The sequence below is a fragment of the Podarcis vaucheri genome (genome assembly GCF_965113315.1).
Source record: "Podarcis vaucheri genome assembly, chromosome: 16".
NCBI lineage: Eukaryota > Metazoa > Chordata > Lepidosauria > Squamata > Lacertidae > Podarcis > Podarcis vaucheri.
The window spans coordinates 21994277-22015149 of NC_138754.1; the positions used below are offsets into that span (position 1 = coordinate 21994277).

The window sequence follows — 20873 nt, forward strand, 5'->3', positions numbered from 1 at the left end:
CACACACACACACACATACACACACACACGGGTCAGCCAAGTGGCAGGCTGTTGTGTAATGTCACGTTCCGCTCTGATTGCCCATGTGATGCACTCTCTTAGGCAATCCATCCAAAAGCAATTATGCGGCTTTTGGACTTGTCCGTGTTGCCGTCTCATTAAGCCTTTTCAAAGGGAAAGAACCGGGAGAAATCTTTCCCGGAATCACAGGCACAGGACTCAATCATTTGCATTCTGTTTCCGGACTTAGTACAGTAGCAATATTGATTATGCGTCTCTCTCTCTCTCTCTCTCTCTCTCTCTCTCTCTCTGCTTGTCTCCCGGGTCTTAGATGAGGCAGCTATGGAGTGGAGGGAAGCAAGCTCAAAGAGGTCAGCTGAGTCATGAAAAGGGGCTCGGAAAAGGGGAGCCCAACGATCAGGGGGTGCAAAGACCCTCCACATGAGGAAAGGTAGCAGCATTTGGGACTTTCTACCTAACTTTTAGAAGACATCTGAAGGCAGCCCTGTTTAGGGAAGCTTTTAATGTTTAATAGGTTATTGTATTTTAGTGTTCTGTTGGAAGCTGCCCAGAGTGGCTGGGGAGACCCAGCCAGATGGGTGGGGTATAAATAATAAATTATTATTATTATTATTATTATTATTATTATTATAATTATTATTATTATTTAGAGAAAAGGCGGGGAAGAGGTGGCACGATGTTGTTGTTGTTTAGTCGTTTAGTCGTGTCCGACTCTTCATGACCCCATGGAGCAGAGCACGCCAGGAACTCGTGTCTTCCACTGCCTCCTGCAGTTTTGTCAAACTCATGCTGGTAGCTTTGAGAACACTGTCCAACCATCTCGTCCTCTCTCGTCCCCTTCTCCTTGTGCCCTCCATCTTTCCCAACATCAGGTTCTTTTCCAGGGAGTCTTCTCTTCTCATGAGGTGGCCAAAGTATTGGAGCCTCAGCTTCAGGATCTGTCCTTCCAGTGAGCACTCAGGGCTGATTTCCTTCAGAATGGAGAGGTTTGATCTTCTTGCAGTCCACGAGACTCTCAAGAGTCTCCTCCAGCACCATAATTCAAAAGCATTAATTCTTCGGTGATCAGCCTTCTTTATGGTCCAGCTCTCACTTCCATACATCACTACTGGGAAAACCATAGCTTTAACTATACGGACCTTTGTTGGCAAGGTGATGTCTCTGCTTTTTAAGATGCTGTCTAGGTCTGTCATTGCTTTTCTCCCAAGAAGAAGGTGTCTTTTAATTTTGTGGCTGCTGTCACCATCTGCAGTGATCATGTGGCACGATAGTAGTGCTTAAAATGAGGCATGGTGCAGAGAAATTGGATAGAGGAAGGTTGTTATCCTACAGCACTAGAACTTGTGGGTGTCCAACGAAGTCGAACGTTGGAAGAATCAGGACAGATAAAAGACAGGCCTCCGGCACATAGTTAGACTATGGAACACTTTCCCACAGGAGGCAGGAATGGCCACCAATGTGAGTGGCTTTAAAAGAGGATTGGACAAATTCATGGAGGAGGGGGCTACTGAGGGCTACAAGCTACGATGGCTGTGCTCTGCCTCCATGGTCAGAGACAGCAATGCTCATGAATAACAGACGCTGGAAACCTCAAGAGGAGGGGAGAGGGCTCTTGGACTCAAGCACTGCTCCGGTAACTTTCCCCCAGGCATTTGGTTGGCCACTGTGAGAACAGGATGCTGGACTAGATGGGCCACTGGCCTGATCCAGCAGGGTCTTATTATGTTCAAAAGAGGACCCAAAGGGCCAACAAGCCCCAGCCTTCCAACGGCAAAAGGGGACAACACAAAGGACGCTCATAATTACTTTTGGCCGCTTTTTGGCCATTGCAGGGAACTCTCTTGCATTCTGAGGACAATGTGGAGGGAATGACCCTGCTTCTAAGGGCAATGAAGTCTTTGCTCCAGTGTTGCCAAGTGGAAGAAAGGGTGCCCATTGGCAGTGGCGTAGCGTGGGTTGTCAGCACCCGGGGCAAGGCAAGTAATTTGCGTGGGTTGTCAGCACCCGTGGATCTGCGCCCCCTAACCCGTGGATTTGCCCTAACCCCAGATGTTGCGCCCGGTGCGGCCGGCCCCCCCTGCACCCCCACGCTACGCCACTGCCCATTGGCATCAGCGGTCCATTCTCTTTCTTGCGCCAGGCCCTGTTGGGACTCCTCCCACCGTGTGGCATCACGTGCCCCAGGTGCGTGATGCCACACTCACACTCCAGGCCGCCTCAGTGTTGGGCAGAACCCGGTGCTCCTGCTGGTGCTGTAGGTGTGGCCTCAGGAGAATCCTGAGAGCCACATTTCACTCTTGGGCTTGAGGTTCCCCACCGCTGACATGGGGAGGGGGACCCCCAATGTCAAGTATAAAATTTGGGTGCACTCATAGTCCTGGGCCTCACTGCTGGATGAAGAACTCAAACTCAGATCTCTGTTTCTACCAGATTCTTTAATGCATAGATCTGAGCAACACAAGGTGACTTGCACCAGTAGCTGAGATGTTGATTCAACATGCTACACACACAAACCTCTTCTTTTTGAAGAGAGGGGCAGGCACAAGCTTCCGTGCTGCGAATGGCAGGCGTTTCTGCTCTGGGCAGGAAAATGTGCACTTCTCTGGGAGTGAGCTAGGCCTGTGAGGTTTGTGGGACTGGCCTCAGGGTGGTCAGCAGTGGCCCTTTAGGAGGAACCTGTCTAGAAGTGTCCACCATCCATCCCACCATCGCAGGGGCAGGAGACCTCTCTGAACCTTCCCCAGGTTCCAGCCTGTGACTCTCCCAACCGCTGGCCACCTCTTCCAACTCTGACATTTCCTGAGGCCTCAATTCCACCCCCTCATCTTGCAGGGACCCTCCTGCAAGGTGTCTAATGCCAGCTTCCTGATCTCTTCCTCCTCCTCCCCCCCCCACACCTCAGAATGTGCCCACCCCCTCCATGACATCTCCACAGAACTCGTAATACCCATTATCCTGAGATGCTCAATTGTGTCCAGTGTTTGTGGGGGCAGGAAACCTTCATTGTATCAGTGCTCTTTGTTCCCTTGTGCTTGACCTGGAAGCTGCTGTCGGTACAGAATGCTGCAGTGTGATTGCTGATAAGAGACCCTCTCAGAGTAGAACATTTGTGCTCAGAGGTTACCAATTTGCTCCCTGGCCAAGTTCAAGGTGTTACCTTCTGCATGCATAATGCCCTAGGTTTAATCCCCAGCGACATCTCCCAGTAGGGTTCAGTAGGGTTGGGAATGTTCCCTGTCTGAATCCACGGAAAGCAGCTGCCAATCAGAATAATAATAATAATAATAATAATAATAATAATAATAATAATAGAAGGCTAACATTCTCATTTCCCTTCCTCCTCCACAACAAACACTCTGTGAGGTGAATGGGGCTGAGAGACTTCAAAGTGTGACTAGCTCAAGGTCACCCAGCAGCTGCATGTGGAGGAGTGGAGACGCAAACCCGGTTCACCAGATTATGAGTCTACTGCTCTTAACCACTACACCACACTGTAATTTATTACTTATACCCCACCCATCTGGCCAGACCTTCCCAGCCACTCTGGGCGGCTTCCAACAGGATATTAAAAACAAAATAAAACACCAAACATTATAAAGTTCCCTAAACAGGGATGCCTGCAGATGTCATCTCAAAGTCTTATAGATGTTTATTTTATTGACATCTGATGGGACGGTGTTCCACAGGGAGGACGCCACTACTGGGAAGGCCCTCTGCCTGGTTCGCTGTAACCTCACTTTTCGCAGTTAGGGAACCACCAGAAGGCCCTCAGAGCTGGACCCCAGTGTCTGAGTTAGATGATTGGGGTGGAGACAATACTGAGCAAAATGGACCAATGGTCTGATTCAGTATAGGACAGCTTCCTATATTCCTATGAAAACTGGCTTAGAGGGGTCAAGGGACTCCCTAGGTTGCTGATCTGGCTCCCCTGTGTGTGCCTGGCTCTGTTGTCTTGGTATCAGTGGATGTCACAATCCCTGGAGTTTGACCTTTCACCTCCAGCCAACCAGGAGCCAGGGGATTCTGGAATCTACTTTGCAGTAACAGACACCTGAATCCCAGAGACACTGGGAGTCTCTAGGGGCTCCTGCCTTATTCTCCTAGATGCAGTAAGAACAACCTGTGGGTGATCGTACAGTCCGTTTAGACCTCCAAGGGGACACTGCCCCGTCTCAGGTAATTCAAGTTTACAGCCTTTGCTGATCAACCTAAAGAAAGCCTCCTGGACTTTAGAAATGAATGTCCTAAATTTGGGACAACCACCACCACCGAACACCACAAGCACCCCCAAGTTTACAGCCTTGCCAACACCCAGCAGCTGGCTGTTCCATGATTCCACCAGGGCTGTGCATAGACGTGATTCCACTGGATTATGGAAACCCTATGAAAATCCAGTGTTTTCTGAGAATCTGTGCTTTTCGTTTTAGTTTTAAGGTTCCAGATCTCAAGGAGATGCACAATCATAGACTTGCAGAATTGGAAGGAGAGACCACAAGGGTCATCTAGTCCAACAACCCTCAATGCAGGAATATTTTGCTCAACGTGGGACTTGAACCCACAACACTGAGAGCTCTTTGACAGTGGGGCGGGCAACCTCAGAAGGTGGTGGAACCTCTTTCACTGGAAGCTTTTAAGCAGATGTTGTATGGCCATCTCTCGGGGATTCTTTTGCCGTGATTGGGGGTTGGACTAGATGCCTCTGGAGTCCCTTCCAACTCTACAATTATTTGATCCGATGTCTGACTAATTAAGCACCATGGTTAGCTGAACTAGAGAAGTTGTTCCATGGCCATAGAACAAATGGGTGGGCCTTCTTTCCCTCATCTCCAGCACCTAGTTGCTTGGTGGAAGTGTGAGAGAGTGGAATTGGAAGCAGGCTGGAAGCTGGAGACAAAGACCTGCTTGCTCTGTGCTGGATCCAAACTTGTAATGAACATAGACACAAGATCTGTTGGGGTATTAATGTTGTGAGCCACCTGCCCCACCCCATCCCCACCCCCCACAACATCTTATGCTCAGGTTGTATATAAGTGAAATTAGAACCATATTTCCTAAAGATACCTCGGTCTCTGCTGACCTTCATTCTAAGCAAACGTAACTCTGTATTGAGCTGGAATCTCTCACTGCTTGGAGATCTCATTGCTTGGAGATATCTCATAACAGCCAAGTGTTGTTTCATAGGGGAATCACCAAAACCAAGGAAAACAGGTGACCTAGCTAGTCAGTGGATGGAGCATGAACAGAAGAAGAGGCTTTTCGGGAGAGGGGTTCTTGCTATACCCTGTGAACGAAGAGACCATTCTCCCTGGGGACTGGAACAGATACCACACTTGGTTTATGGATGGGGATGGGGAGTCACAGAGAAAAGGCTGCAGCTCAGTGGGGAAGCATCTTCATTACATGCAGGGGGGTCCCAGGTTCAATCCTCAGCATCTTCTGTCTAAAACCACGGGGAGCTCCTGCTGGTCAGAGTAGACAATACTGAACTAGGTGGATCAGTGGCTTGGCTCCGTATAAGGCAGCTTCCAAAGGAAGGGCCATAGCTTAGTGGTGGAGCAACTGCTTTGCATGTAGCAGCTCCCACCCCCGGCATCTCCAGGTAGAACTGAGACTCCCTGCCTGAAGCCTCTGCCAGTCAGTGTAGACAGCACTGAGCCCGATGGACCAACTCAGGAAAAGCCATCTGCCTGTGTTTCTGTGTTCGTGAATTCTCTCTCTTGCTCCCTTTCATAGTTCACTCTCCCTGCAGAAGCTGCAGCCCTTCATTCTGCTGATCCTACAAAATGCCCCTTCTTAGGAGACTGGAACGTCCCCCTCCCCCGAATCCTGGGAATTGTAGTTGACCCCCTCATAGAGCTACCATCGCCAGCAGCCTTTACAAACTACAGTGGTACCTCGGGTTACAGACGCTTCAGGTTACAGACTCCGCTAACCCAGAAATAGTACCTCAGATTAAGAACTTTGCTTCAGGATGAGAACAGAAATCGTGCTCCAGCGGCACGGCAGCAGCAGGAGGCCCCATTAGCTAAAGAGTGGTGCTTCAGGTTAAGAACAGTTTCAGGTTAAGAACGGACCTCCGGAATGAATTAAGTACTTAACCCGAGGTACCACTGTACAGTGCCCAGGATTCTTTGGGTGTGAGGGAATTTGCTTTCAACGCCTGGTTTGTACACAGCTATCTGCTGGGGTCAATGTGTTTCCCTGCCCCTCACTCCTAACGCTGCCTCATCGTCATTCCAGACCCAGCTTGCCAACCTGGTTTGAGCCGGTTCTGGACCGTTTGAGTGAAGGGGCCCTTTGTCTGAAGCAGCCACCCCAGACTGTCCCCCCAGCCCCTCCTTCCTCCACCAGCTAGCCTTGTCTGTCTCTCATTTGCTCCTCTTCTTTTGGTATTGGAGTGACTGAAATGGGCTTTCCCCCTTTTGCAATGAATCACACACACCCCCTTCCCTGTTTCCCCTCTGGCTGACATCCTTTTAAGCATTGATTCTGCTCCTTTCCCTTAGGTCAGATCTCTGGTTGGAGGAGAGGAAGGGAGATGACCTCAGAGGCGAGGGCAGTGGTTGTGGGGAGTGCACCACGCCTCCCATAAGTGGCCAGCACCAAGCCAAGACCACCGGCTTATAAAGTGGGGCCAAGACAAACCAGCATTCCCCCAATGAGACCAGAGTCGTGAAGATAAGCACAGCACCCAGGCAGCCCACCCCCAGGAGAAGGAGGAGAGCCCCCCTCTGAGTCCACCAGCGGCTTCCTCCAAAACACCACCGCAAGCACACAGCTCTGCCGTCCGACCACTTTGCAAGCCAAGCTCCAAAGCCTCTTCTAAGACCCTCAACAAGTAAGTGCGTCTCATCGTCTGGCTGGAGGTCTGCTAGACAATGTGCATCATGATGTAATGCGCACCTTTAGCCTTCAGATAAGCAAGGTATAGGCCGTTTGCACTGCAAATTTGGATCCTTGGGAGACTTGGATAATTGAGGTTCAGGTAAAGACGGAAAATTCGCTTGCAGGGAGAGTCTGTCTGTTTATATACTGCCCTATACTCGGAGGTCTTAGCAGTGCTGTAGATGGGAAAGTTAAAGCACTGTCTTGGGTTGATTTGGACCACAATGGGGCGCTCGGGAAAGATGGTTATCTATTGGAGAGTCAGTGTGGCATAGTGGTTCAAGTGTCTTGGAGACCAGGGTTCAAATCCCGACTTGGCCATGAAGCTCACTGGGTGATCTGGGGCCAGCCAAATCTACCTCACAGGGTAGTTGTGGGGAAGGGATGAGGAAAGGGAGCACCATGTACACTGCATCCCTTGAGCTCCTTGGAGAATAAATGCAATAAATTAAAAAAAGGTTCCATATAGGGATGGGGGGAGGGACACAAATTCAATTCAGTTTGCATCCAAAGGCAAACATATCTAATTCATTCTTTTTGAAACAATATGCCAGCCGAAATGCAGCCGTCCATGGAAATTCATCACTTCTCTGAATATTGTGATGCGTCTCCAAATGCACATGCTAAAGTGTGCCTATTAATGCACATATTAGAGGAACAATATACAAAATGCATTAGATTAGGGGAGATTTCTCTGCTGAAAAAGATGCATGCATATGAAGTAAAATGGTATACAAATATTTAGATGGGGAAATTAGCACTAAAATGCTGATGAATTTTAAAAGGACTTTTTTAAAAAAATGCAAAGTGTGGAGAGCTGAACTTATGACTGGAAAAATAATAAACCAGGAGGGACAGATTTGCCCATCCCTAGTTCCAGGTTCAGCCTCTTATCATCTCTGGTTAAAAAGGTCAAGTGATGGGAAAGACCACCTGATGCTGCCAGTCAAAGTGGACAATACTGGGTCAAGAGGAGCAAATCCTCTGACCTGATATAAGGCAAACCCTCTGCCCAGGGCTGTCTTCTCAAGCCTAGAATAACTTCCCAGGATTTCAACCAGACGTGTTTCTCAGCCTGGCTATGTAAGTCCGTTTCTGAACTACAGAAGGCAGCTGGGAACTCCCAACGATGACTTCAAGCTATGAGAACGGAAGTACCCCTGGGCCGTGTGCTGAAGTTGCCTTGAATTCTTCTCCATCATGGTCAGGATCCTGTGGCCAAATTGCAACCCGGAAAACTGACTCGCACGGAGCACCCGGAGAGCTGCATGTGTCTGTAGCCTTTTAAATGTGAAAGACAAACAAAATCCACTGTCTGGCAGGGAAGGAAGAAAGAAAGGGGCTGATCACAGCTCCCCGCTCTCCCCAGGCCTGAACAGCTGTGAAGGGTAGAATGTCAGCTTTCTTTAAAGAGCTATGCATGTGTGCAAACCCAGCTGTTAAGATAGGAAACTTCAGGCACATCACCCATTAATATAGTATATGGGTAGGAGGTGATATGGGGAGCAGTAGAGAGCCTTCCCCTTACACCCTGCAGTTTCCCCACCACAACCACCCAAAATGAGCTAGGTAAGGACCCCAGACGGAGGGATGGGCACTGCCAAGGTGAAAGTGAGCAGAACGGGTAGGGAGAAGGGTGCGAAAAAGCAATTCATAGCAGCAGGCTGAGAGTTCAGCTGTCTATCTGCAGGATTGTACACACTTTCTTTAAATTAAAAGTAAAACACCCTATCAAAATTTCGGATGAATTCTGAGACGTATCTAAATTATGCAAATTGATGATATGCACAATGTCCCTTTTGTCATAATCTTCCTCATTCCTGCCCTTAAAAAAAAAAAGATTTTATTAAAGATTTTTCATAAGACGATAAAATAAAGGGGCAGGATTACTGTACTCAGATGTTCAAACATATGTTTTTAGCCACGAGGCCCAGGAACCTGCTTGTTTTCTTTTTTAAAAAAATAATAATGAAACTTCAGTTTCTAAATTCGCAGCACTAAGAGCCAATCACAAAGAGGGACAAGGAGTTGAGCAGTGAAGCTTCATTGCAGTCACAGGACAGCTTACACCATGGGTTGGCAAACTAAGGGCTGCGGGCTGGATCAGGCCCAATTGCCTTCTGGATCTGGCCCACGGAGGGTCCAGGAATCGCCGCATGGATCGACAGCACGTGTGTGTTCTTTCCCTCTCCCTCACACGGCGGCGCCAGCAGTGCCTCCTCCTCCCCCCTCCTCCTGGCTTCTCATCGCCCTGCCTAGAGGAGGAAGGGGGCTGGGCTTTGTTGGTGCCAGCAGCAGCAGCGCTCGAGCAGCCACCATTTTAAGCAGCCCCTTCGCGTGCCGCTTATCGTCCCCCCGCCGCTGCCAGCCACAGGTAAGCAGCCACCAGGGCTCGTGGTGCTCTTGTATCATTTTTCCCCACTCCAAAATATAGTCCAGCCCCCCACAAAGTCTGAGGGACAGTGGACCGGCCCCCTGCTGAAAAGGTTTGCTGACCCCTGGAGTCTTACCCCATCAGCAAGCTTGACTTGCCTGCACTTTTGGGGGAAAATTCTAGCATGAGGACTAGAAACTTGATTGATTTAAATAGAATGAGACTTGAGATTCTAAGATCACAGCACTCACAGCCTTGGCTGTTTGTGAGTGTATCAATGGACTTCAACTACACAGCCATGAAGAAAGAGTCAAAATGAAGTTTTGAGGAAGCAAAACAGTCTTTTCCCCCTTATTCTTCCACTGTGCTTATTCTGTACCTAATCCCCATTCTACCCTCAGCTTTCCGCAATGGCCTCCTCCAAGCCCTTCCACGTGGTCACTCCGCTGCGGGTCAGCCCCCACCTCTCCAAATTGGCTGGTACCAAGGTCTACCTGAAGCTCGAAAACTCCCAACCCACCGGCTCCTTTAAGATACGAGGCATAGGGAACTACTGCAAAGTGGTAAGGAAAGGAGAAGGCTATATGGGGAAGGCTCGTAGCTCAGTGGCAGAGCAGCTGCCTTGAGTGCAGAAGGTCCCAGGTTCAATCCCCAGCCTGTCCAGGTGGGGCTGGTGGCGACCCCTGCCTAAAACCCTAGAGAGCTGCTGCCAGCCAGTGCAGAGAAAACACTGTAGACAGTGTAGACAACAAGCCAGTTGTCTGGCTTACTAGATGGTACATTCCCATGTATGACGAAAAAGAATGGCAAAAGTTTTCACTGATTTTCTCTATTGCCCTAGGATTGGCTGTAGCTCTGGTTAAGGCATCTTTCTGTGTTCCTATGATGGGAACCTTCTGGTGGGAAGTGATATTGCACATAACGGATAGGGAACTCACTGCCACAAGCTTGAAGCCTCCTCCTCAGTCTGGCTGGTGCCATCTTTTTATTTATTTATTTTATTTATTTCTAATTTTTCATTTAGAGCAAATAAACGTTTCGGCAATAATTTAACATTTCAAACCCCATCTTTCCTCCCTCTCTTCCTGCGGTTCCATAAATTTATTTTCATCTTTACCTGCACATCCCAATTATCTTAAGTTATTCTTTTCTTCATCTATTGTCATCTATTGTCATATTGTAAAAAAACTCGATAAACCATTTCTATTCCTTAATAAAAAGTTTGTTGTCTTGATTTCTTATTCTTCCTGTAAGTTTTGCCATTTCTGCATAGTCCATTAATTTCTGTAGCCATTCTTCTCTCATCGGGACTTCTTTTTTCCATTTTTGGGCAAATATCGTTCTTGCAGCTGTTGTTGCATACATAAATAAATTTCTATATTATTTAGGTAACTCTGATTTCATAATCCCTAAAAGGAAAGATTCTGGGTTGTTGTTTTTTACAAATGTTATCTTAAACATCCTTTTCATTTCATTATATATCATTTCCCAGTAAGTTTTAACCTTATTGCATGACCACCACATATGGGAAAAGGTACCTTCTTTCTCCTTACATTTCCAACATTTATTCAATTTTGATTTATACATTTTTGCCAATCTGCTAGGTGTTAAGTACCATCTGTATAACATTTTCATATAATTTTCTCTTAAAGCATAACATACTGTAAATTTAAATCTGTGAATTTTATATCTATATTCCACAATCGTTCCCATGCCTCCATTTCTATGTTATGACCAATATCTATTGCCCAATGTATCATTGAAGATTTCACTTGTTCATCTTTTGTCTCCCATTCCAATAACATCTTATGCATTTGAGGCATCACTTTAACATTACAGTTTCTTTCTCTAACTGAGATACTTGTCCCCCAAATGCTCATTTCATATTTTTTTGAATACTTCATTCAAATGATAATATTGTATCCATGTTGTTACCATTCCTTACTTTCTTTTAATTTGAATTCTCCACCTTCCTCTCTTAACAAATTTCTATAAATTACCCAATTTTCCACCATCCCCTTCTTCTTCACTGCTATGGGTTCCAGTGGCGAAAGCCAAAGTGGTGTTTTTGGCTCAAATACATTTTTATATTTGTCCCATACTCTACACAAAATTTTCCTAATTATATGGTTTGTAAATCCTTTATATACTTTCACCTTTTCATACCACAAATACATGTGCCAGCCAAAATATATTACCATGACCTTCCAAGTTTAAAATATGTGGATTCTTCAGTGACAACCTTTCCTTCAATCAGCACAGACAGGAAGCTTCAGAATATGATCTCATACCTGGCAGGGAAAAACCTCTCTCTTTCACATCTATCAATATTTTATATTTTATTCTTGGTTTTTTCCCCTGGCAAGATATATTTAGAAATATATTTTTGCCATTTATTGAAACAACCTGTCTTGCTGATCACCAGTATTTATTGAAACAAAAAAAACCATCCTTGGTAATACATTCATTTTTATGGTTGACACTGCCCAACAATGAAAGTTTTGTTCTACCTGATATTTGAAAATTTCTTTTCATATCCTCCCAGGTGTTTTAAAATAATTATCTTTGTACAAATTTATATTTTTTGCTGTTAACCATACAACTAGATATCTAACTCCCCTCCCCCCAAATCCTTTGGCCAGATATATCGTGTAATGTGTTCTTCCTCTCATTATTCATATTTTTTACCAGGAGCTCAATTTTATCTTTGTTAATTTTAAGACCTGCTACTTCTCTATATTTTTTAATCTCTTCTAGTGCTTTTGGAATTGTCTCTATTGGTTCTCCTACAGATATCACCGCATCCTCTGCAAATGTTTTAAATTTATATTGCCTTTGTCCTACCCTTATTCCTTTAATTTCTTGGTTACCTCTTATTCTTGGCACCAAAACTTCTAAAAATAATATAAACAATAAAGGTGGCAGTGGGCAGCCTTGTCTAGTTTCTTTGTTTATTTTGCAGTTCTCCATTAACACATTATTTACTATCAATTTTGCTGACTGCTCTATATATATTGCCTTAACTCCTTTTATAAAAATGTCTCCATAGCTAATAAATTCCAACATAAAGTTCCAGGAGACATTATCAAATGCTTTCTCTGCATCTAAAAACATTAAGGCTGCTTGCTTTTCATTTCATTTCTAAATATTCAAAACATCAATTATATTCAGGCAGCTGCCATCTTTGTTTGGGGGAAAGGCTCCTTCTGGGAAGAATCAAATTGGGCACTAAACATGCATGATTCACCCTCCGTCAACTGCCTGACTTAAATGGGGGCTTTAAAAGCTAAGATCTTCATGAAGAACTAACAGAGTTATAGCATGCTTGGGGGGAATCTTAGGGACCTAGTCAGTGCTGGAAGCAGGATGTTGGACTAGATGGGCCTTTGCTCTGATCTAGCAGAGTTCTTTGGGCATTCTGCAAACGTTCATTATGAGGTCAGGAGGGCAGAATCTGGTCCAGACCTGCCTGGAAAGAACCGTGGGTGCGTGGGGTTGTTTTTGCTGTGGGGTTAAGATGGCTTCTGTTCACACATTCATCTTCTTTTGCTTTCACAGATGGCCGAAAAAGGCAGCAAGGAGTTTGTCTCCGCCTCAGGTAATGTAGTTTTCTGTAAACAATGTCAGGGTTCTGCAAGCTAGCTCCAAGTTGGAGAATGGCTAGATGAGACGAGGAATGGAGGAGACCTGATATTGAGTTTGCATATAAAGGGGAATCTCCAAAATTCACTTTCACTTTCCAAAATAATACGAGAACAAAACCAGAGCCGCCCTCTGGCATTTGCACTTTTCTGAATTTTGCTACGCAGTTCTTAAGGAATGGGCATAAAAATGCATGTCTGTGTGTGAGAGAGTGAAAATAACATAGGCAAAAATGCATTAGGCAAAAGTGCCTTGCAAAAAAAAAAAAAATATGAAGCCACAATGGCTGTACTCTAGCTCCACAGTTAGAGGCAGTAATGTGCCTGAATTCCAGTTACTGGAAACCTCAGGTGGGAAGAGGGTTCAATTGCCTGTGCCCTGCTTTTGGGTTTCCCTTTGAGGCATCTGATTGGCCACTGTGAGAACAGGATGCTGGACTGGAAGGGCTACTAGCCTGATTCAGCAGGCTCGTCTTATGTGTACATTAGGGGGGGGGGAATCACACTAAAAGGCTGGTGAATTTTTGCAAGGATTTCAAAAAATGTTTCCACAAGCCAACATGGAAATGCAAAGAACTGAACCCAAGTTTGGAAAAATGAGAGAAACCGAAAGGGACCAATTCGCCCAACTATACAGATGCCAACAACAGCCTTGGGACCAAACTACTGGCAGTCTAAATGCAAAAGTGGTACAGGGAATTATTGGGTTGTTCTTATTTTTATTATGTATTTTGTGTTTTTAGATTATGATTTTATATTGTGAACTGCCCTGAGACCTGTGGGTATAGGGCAGTATAAAAATTTAATTAACAACAACAGTAGTATGGTGGCTTAGAGGCTGAGCTGCAAATCAGAAAGTCCCCAGTTCGGATTTCACCTCTCCCACAAACTAGATGACCTTAGGCAGGACACCCTAGATTATATCCAGAAGTAGTCATACTCCATGGGACGTGGGTGGCGCTGTGGGTTAAACCACTGAGCCTAGGACTGGCTGATCAGAAGGTCGGTGGTTCGAATCCCCGCAACAGGGTGAGCTCCTGTTGCTCGGTCCCTGCTCCTGCCAACCTAGCATTTCGAAAGCACGTCAAAGTGCAAGTAGATAAATAGGTACCGCTCCGGCGGGAAGGTAAACGGTGTTTCCGTGCGCTGCTCTGGTTCACCAGAAGCAGCTTAGTCATGCTGGCCACATGACCCGGAAGCTGTACGCCGGCTCCCTCGGCCAATAAAGTGAGATGAGCGCCGCAACCCCAGAGACAGTCACGACTGGACCTAATGATCAGGGGTCCCTTTACCTTTAGTTATACTCCAAGGAAACACATTGAACTTAATGGACATGACCGACTTCATATTATTATCAATGCAGTTGCTCTGGGTCTCTTTATATTTCTGGGTTTTTTGCTCAAACACACATAAGGTGTTGTACGCCTTGGGTGGCTGAGGAATGGGAACAACCCTCATGAGGTCTAGCATCATGTGATGTCAAATGGGCTTACTTCCAGCTGGGAATGCCGGCCTCGCAACTGCCTACTGTGCCAAACTGTTGGGGATCCCAGCTACCATCTACGTGCCCCAATCCACGCCAGCTTTCACTGTGGAGCGCATGAAAGACGAGGGAGCCACGGTGTGCTTTGGGCAGGTAGGTCTGGGAGTATCACAGCAGAAAAAATGTTGGAAGCCTTAAGAAAACCCAACACCAAATCTTTCTTAGAATCCTAGTCCAATAACATGACTTCCTTTCCTCTAGACGCTGGACGAATGCAAGAACATAGCCCAGGAGATGGTAAAGAGAAACTCTGACTGGACCTTTGTGCCTCCCTTCGGTGACCCTCTCATCAGGTATGTGATGTATGAGTGAGTGAGAGCTAGGGGACATCTGTTTTGGAAGATTCGGGATGGATGAAAAAAAAAGACTTGTTCACACTGTGCTTAAATTATGGAACACCCTCCCTCAGGAAGCAGCAATGGCTGCCAGCATAGATGTCTTAAAAAGGGGATTAGACTTACATATACAGTGGTACCTCAGTTTTCAAATACCTCCATAGTCGAACGTTTCAGAACTCAAAAGCTGAAAACCCAGAAGCAAATGCCTTGGTTTTCGAACACGCCTCAGAAGTCGAACAAGAAACGCGGCTTCCGTTTTGACTTTTCCGTATTGAGGCTTCTGCTTTCAGTTTTTGGGTTTTGAATGTTTCGGAACTTGAACGGACTTCCAGAATGGATTGCGTTCTAGAGCCAAAGTACCACTGAACACTATATAGTTTTGTTACCTTAATTAAATTTTACTGTCATTTCGTTGTTATTGTTTTCCTCTGCTTTCTTTTTGGGTGGTTTTTTTTTTTAAGACCTTATTTTCTTCTCTTTTTCACTTGAATTCACTTCCAAACTATCAATAAAATATAAATATGAAACAGTAAAAAATAAAAAAGGGATCAGGCAAATCCACAGAGGAGGAGCCTATCAGTGGCTCTATGTACTATGCACTCTTCTTCTACGGCCAGAGGCATTAATGCAGGAAACCACAGGAGGGAAGAGTTGCTGCTGAGCTCATGTCCTTTTTGTGGGTTTTTCTCAAGCATCTGGTTGGCTGTTGTGAGAACAAGATGCTGGACTAAATGGGCCATTGGCTTGATCCAGCAAGCTCTTCTCATCTTATATTATTTACCCTGACATTTGACACTTGAAATGTACCGTATTGGCCTGAATATAAGCTGCACCTTTAAAATTGGAGGGGGGGGGAGAGAAAGGAAAAGTACCTGAATATAAGCCACACCCTTCCTCGCTGCTCCTGGCTGCGTACTGGGGGGGGGAGGGGGGAGGAGCCATGCTGCCTTGATGGCAACCTTTCCCCTTCCTTGCTCTCTCCCTTCCCGGCCTTTGGGGGAGAGGATGGGGGCTTATGCACGGGGCAGGCACTGATTTGCCGCGCTCCTGGTCCTTGTTTGCCCCACGTTCCTGGCTGCATACCGTAAGGTTGCAATTATAAACCACACTTTTTGCGGTTGGAATTTGGGGGGAAAGTGAGGCTTATATTCAGGCCAATATGGTATATTTTCAGAACCCACCTTAGATTTTTGTTGTTGTAATTCAAAGATTTAAACATTGTTTTTAATGTGCTTTATATTGTTGTAACCTGCCCAGGCACCTTAGGGTGAAGGGCAGGTAGTAAACTAAAATAAAAAATTTTTTAAATAAGAGAGACACACATCTTTTGTAAATAAGAGGAATATTAAGAAGGGGAAGAGAGGAGATAAGAGCTTTTAAAAACAAGAGACAGAAATCTGCCCTTTCTGCCCTCTACCACTTGGAATGGTGGAGAAATTCAGCTCCATTCAGCTTCGAAACAGTACCAAATTAGCAATTTTGAAGTTATACCTGAACCAAAGTGTGGCCATTTTGGCTACCTGGTGGCCATTTTTCCCACCCCACAATGCCCCGGAATTTCAACTGGGGCCTGGGGGGCGGGGAGCAGAGAATATGGCAGGGATTTCCTGCAACAAAGGAAAAGACCAGATTTCTCCCCCTCATCAATAAAAATGATGAGAAATTTTGAGTGCGCTCTTCTCTCAGCGCCCCCATGCCCCAGCTCTCTCTTTCCCACCCCTGACATTTGGTTTTGATGTTCTGGGTCCCCTCTGCTTTGCAGTGAAGGGCACAAGACCATGGTCGCAGAGATGAAGGAGCAGATGGAGTCCAAACCTGGAGTGATAGTTCTCTCTGTCGGAGGGGGCGGCATGCTCTGTGGGGTGATCCAGGGCCTCCGCGAGGCAGGCTGGGACGACGTACCCATCATCGCCATGGAGACCTGGGGAGCTCACAGCTTCCATGCTGCCTTGAAACAGGGGGAGCTGGTGACACTTCCCAAAATTACCAGGTGAGCACATGGCACTTTTGGTGGCGCTGTGGGTTAAACCACAGAGCCTAGGGCTTGCCGATCAGAAGGTCGGCGGTTCGAATCCCCGCAATGGGGTGAGCTCCCGTTGCTTGGTCCCTGCTCCTGCCAACCTAGCAGTGCAAGTAGATAAATAGGTACCACTCTGGCAGGAAGGTAAACGGCATTTCCATGCGCTGCTCTGGTTCGCCAGAAGTGGCTTAGTCATGCTGGCCACATGACCTGGAAGCTGTATGCCAGCTCCCTCGGCCATTAAAGCGAGATGAGCATCACAACCCCAGAGTCGTCCGTGACTGGACCTAAAGGTCAGGGGTCCCTTTACCTTTTAGGAGGGTAAAAGACTACCCCTTACCTCAGGGCAGGAGCCACTACTGGTAGTGTGACAGCTGATGTGCGCTGGTGCTCATTGGGTCTGGTAGGACGGAAGACAGGGAGCCCAACAGTAGGGGGCGCCATAGCCAATGACAGGCAGAGCCAACCTTCTCCTAGTTTTGTCCCCATCCTCTTCCCTGTGGAGTTTTATAAGCAGCAACGCTGAGACGGAGGAGGAGGCTGATACTCCCTGGGTTGGTTAAAGCAAGCAAGCGAGGGCTGACTGAGGCCAGAGCAAATGACCAATGTAATACTGGGAGCTAGTGCAGCGGTCAGACTTGGACCTGGGGCAGCAGAGTTCAAATTCCCACTTGACCATGAAGCACACTGGGTGAGGCCAGTCACTGGCTGTCAGCCTAACATGCCTCACAGAGTTGTTTGGGGGATTCAGTGATAATAGATGATGATGATGATGATGATGATGATGATAGATAGATAGATAGATAGATAAATAAAAATAATATAGCCTCATTGTCATCACACATTGTTCACCTGAGCCAAATCCAACCAACAAAATCCAGCCCACTGATCTTCCTTTTCCTGTTCTGGGTCCAGCATTGCTACCACGCTTGGGGCAGCTACTGTGGCAGAGGAAGCTTTGAAGCTGGCTCAGGAACACTGCGTCATATCACAGGTCGTCACCGACCCGGAGGCAGTGGCGGGCATTCCGAAGTTTTTGGGTATGTATTCGCAGGACATTCATCCTGTATTAATGCACAGTGAACTCGTTCTCCAAGTCTGGATAGTCAGTGCAGTTGAGTCTGTGATCTATATGAATTGTCTGCTGAATTTGTCTGTTCTGCCTTATACAACAGTGTTTTTGATATGATGGCATTTGTTGACATGTTTGCTAAGGTTTAATGCTACTGCAAAATTAACCTGGGTGTTGGGAGAAGCGGAATGCAAATAATTAAATTGAATCAAATCCATATGTATTCAGCATTATCCACTCACAAGAGGGGAGGCACCAGAAGGTTAAGACGAATCTCTAGGTTCTCAGAAATACAACATTCTTTAATGTGCGGGGCAGGGGGAGATTAGGAGTAACTCCAACAAACTGCCCACTTAGGACTGAACATGCTCAGTGGGCCTGGAATGTTGGTGGGGCACCTCACAGAACTACAATTCCCAGAATTCCCTTGGAAGAAGGGTTGTATGTTAAACCACTCTAGGAACTGGGAGGGGGAAAGTGTCTCCTAACAACCCTCAGCACCCTCAACAAACTACAGCTCCCAGGATTCTTTGGGGGAATCAAAGAATTGTAGAGTTGGAAGGGACCACGAGGATCATCTAGTCCAACCCCAATCAGTGCAGGAATCAAGCATGGGGTTCAAGCCCATGACCCTGAGAATAAGCGTCTCATACTCTATCAATGGAGCTATCCCAAGTCATGACTGTTTAAAGGGAACATAGAAATCTAAGAAGAGGCTGCTGGATCAGGCCAAAGGCCCATCTAGTCCAGCATCCTGTTCTCACAGTGGCCAACCAGATGCTCCAATGGGAAACCAGCAAGCTGATCCCAAGCCCAAGAGCAGTCTCCTCTTCTGTGGCTCCCAGCAACTGGTATTCAGAAGCATTGCTTCCTCTGACCGAGGAGGCAGAGAATAGTCATTGTGGCAAGTAGTCATTGATTTGTTCAATCCTCTTATTTGTCCAATCCTCTTTTGAGGATCAAGTGGTATATTGCACTTCAAACACATGGTGTGAATTATTTCTACTACTGATTATTCGTGCCCTAATGGTGAGAAGGAGAAATAGCTCAGTTGCTTAGAGCATGGTGCTGATAATGCCAAGGTTGCAGGTTCAATTCCCGTAAGGGACAGCTGCATATTCTTGCATTGCAGGGGGTTGGACTAGATGTTCCTCAGGGGCCCTTGCAGCTCTAGGATGCTATGATTCAACATCCAGGGAACTTAAATGACCCTTTTTGCCTGCAGATGCGGAGAAGATCCTGGTGGAGCCAGCGTCCGGGGCGACCTTGGCAGTCATCTACAGCGGGCTGATCAAAACACTGCAAAAGGAGTGCAAACTCCCCCGCAATCTGGAGTCCATGGTCATCATTGTGTGCGGTGGCAACAACATCACCCTGGAGGAACTGGATCGCCTCAAGGATGACCTGTGCATGAACCATAGAATGAAAGAATATGTGGAGTGCAAGGTTGCCCTGGCAAATTGGAACCATGCAAGCAACTCGGGGACATTCACAGCTTCACTCCAAAAATCCTTGGGGGCATGTGGTCATTAAAACTCACGGCTGCTTCACACACCCTGCTGTCCCTGAGCTTTGTGTCACCCCCAGGTGGGAGCAGAAGAGTGGGCAGATGGGAAAACTGGGTTGCGTAGGCCCTGGTGCCTCGGGATTTGGTTGGATCGCACACAAATATCTGAGAGTACTAGATCCCAGGGCTGGTGGGATTGCCAGGGGAAGGTGGGAGGGCTTTGGGTTTCTGTGCAGCTGCCCATTGTGCCAATCACTGAACTTTGAGGCCGTGTATGTTTACTTTTACACTCAAGCGGCAGATAATTTTTATGAAATAAATGTGGTAAAATAAACAAACGATCTGGAGGGGCCCAGACCCAAGGGATAGCTCAGTTGGTAGAGCATGACTCTTAACATCAGGATCCATCAGTTTGTGACCCACACTAGACAAAAAGATTCCTGCGTTACAGCTGGTTGGAGTTGATGATCCTCGTGGTCCCTTCCAACTCTATGATTCTATGATCGATGATCTAGGTTGGCAAATGGGCCATAGCTCAGGGGTATAAGTATCTGCTCTGCATGCAGAAGGTCCCAAGTTTAATCCCTAGTGCCATCTCCCAGTAGGGTTGGGAACGTTCCCTGCATGAATCCCTGGAGAGCTGCTGCCAATCAGTGTAGACAATACTGAGCAAAATGGACCAATGGTCTGATTTAGTACAAGGCAGCTTCCTATATTCCTATGAAAACTGGCTTAGAGGGGTCAAGGGGTCCCTGGGTTGCTGATCTGGCTCCCCTGTGTGTGCCTGGCTCTGTTGCCTTGGTATCAGTGGATGTCACAATCCCTGGAGTTTGACCTTTCCCCTCCAGCCAACCAGAAGCCAGGGGATTCTGGAATCTAGTTTGCAGTAACAGACACCTGAAGCCCAGAGACACTGGGAGTCTCTAGGGGCTCCTGCCTTATTCTCCTAGGTGCACTAAGAACAGCTTCTGGGTCATTGTACTGTCGGTTCAGACCTCCAAGGGAACACTGCCCCCCTCCCAGGTAATTCAAACTTACAGCTTTTGCTAATCAACCTAAAAAAAGCCTCTTGGACTTTAGAAACAAGTTTCCTAAACTTGGGACCACCACCACCGAATACCACAAAGAAGTACCACCAATTCATAAGTGCCCCGAGCCTTGGAAACAGCCAGCTGACTGTTTGATGATTTCTCCAGGACTGTGCACAGATTATGGAAACTCTAAGAAAATCCTTCTTTCTGAGAATCTGTGCTGTTTGTTTTAAGTTCCCAGACCTCAAGGAGGTGCAAAATATGCATATGTCTGGCCGACACCTTCTAAAATCCCAGCAGCTAGAACATCTTGGGCTTAGTGAACTGTTCTCAGTGAGCTGATTCACTGGGAAAGGGAGGAGGGATACAATACAAGGTTTTGTTTCAGATCCCACCTTGTGTTTGTACGCTGTTCCCCGTCCCCACCTCCCAGCATGGGAC

At 46.7% G+C, this 20873-nt stretch overlaps 1 protein-coding gene across 1 annotated transcript in view; it reads left to right on the forward strand.

The window, feature by feature from the left end:
* The first annotated feature begins 4039 nt into the window (after positions 1-4039).
* Positions 4040-20873, forward strand: part of LOC309521679 (uncharacterized protein) — a 28935-nt gene continuing 12101 nt past the window's right edge. The window contains exons 1-10 of the mRNA XM_082204389.1: positions 4040-4197; positions 6528-6859; positions 9682-9843; positions 12839-12878; positions 14421-14557; positions 14666-14757; positions 16565-16792; positions 17738-17862; positions 19120-19423; positions 20352-20424. Of these exons, the coding sequence (XP_082060515.1) occupies positions 9691-9843; positions 12839-12878; positions 14421-14557; positions 14666-14757; positions 16565-16792; positions 17738-17862; positions 19120-19423; positions 20352-20424 (1152 nt within the window). The 5' untranslated portion in view covers positions 4040-4197; positions 6528-6859; positions 9682-9690. The remainder of the gene's footprint in view (positions 4198-6527; positions 6860-9681; positions 9844-12838; positions 12879-14420; positions 14558-14665; positions 14758-16564; positions 16793-17737; positions 17863-19119; positions 19424-20351; positions 20425-20873) is intronic.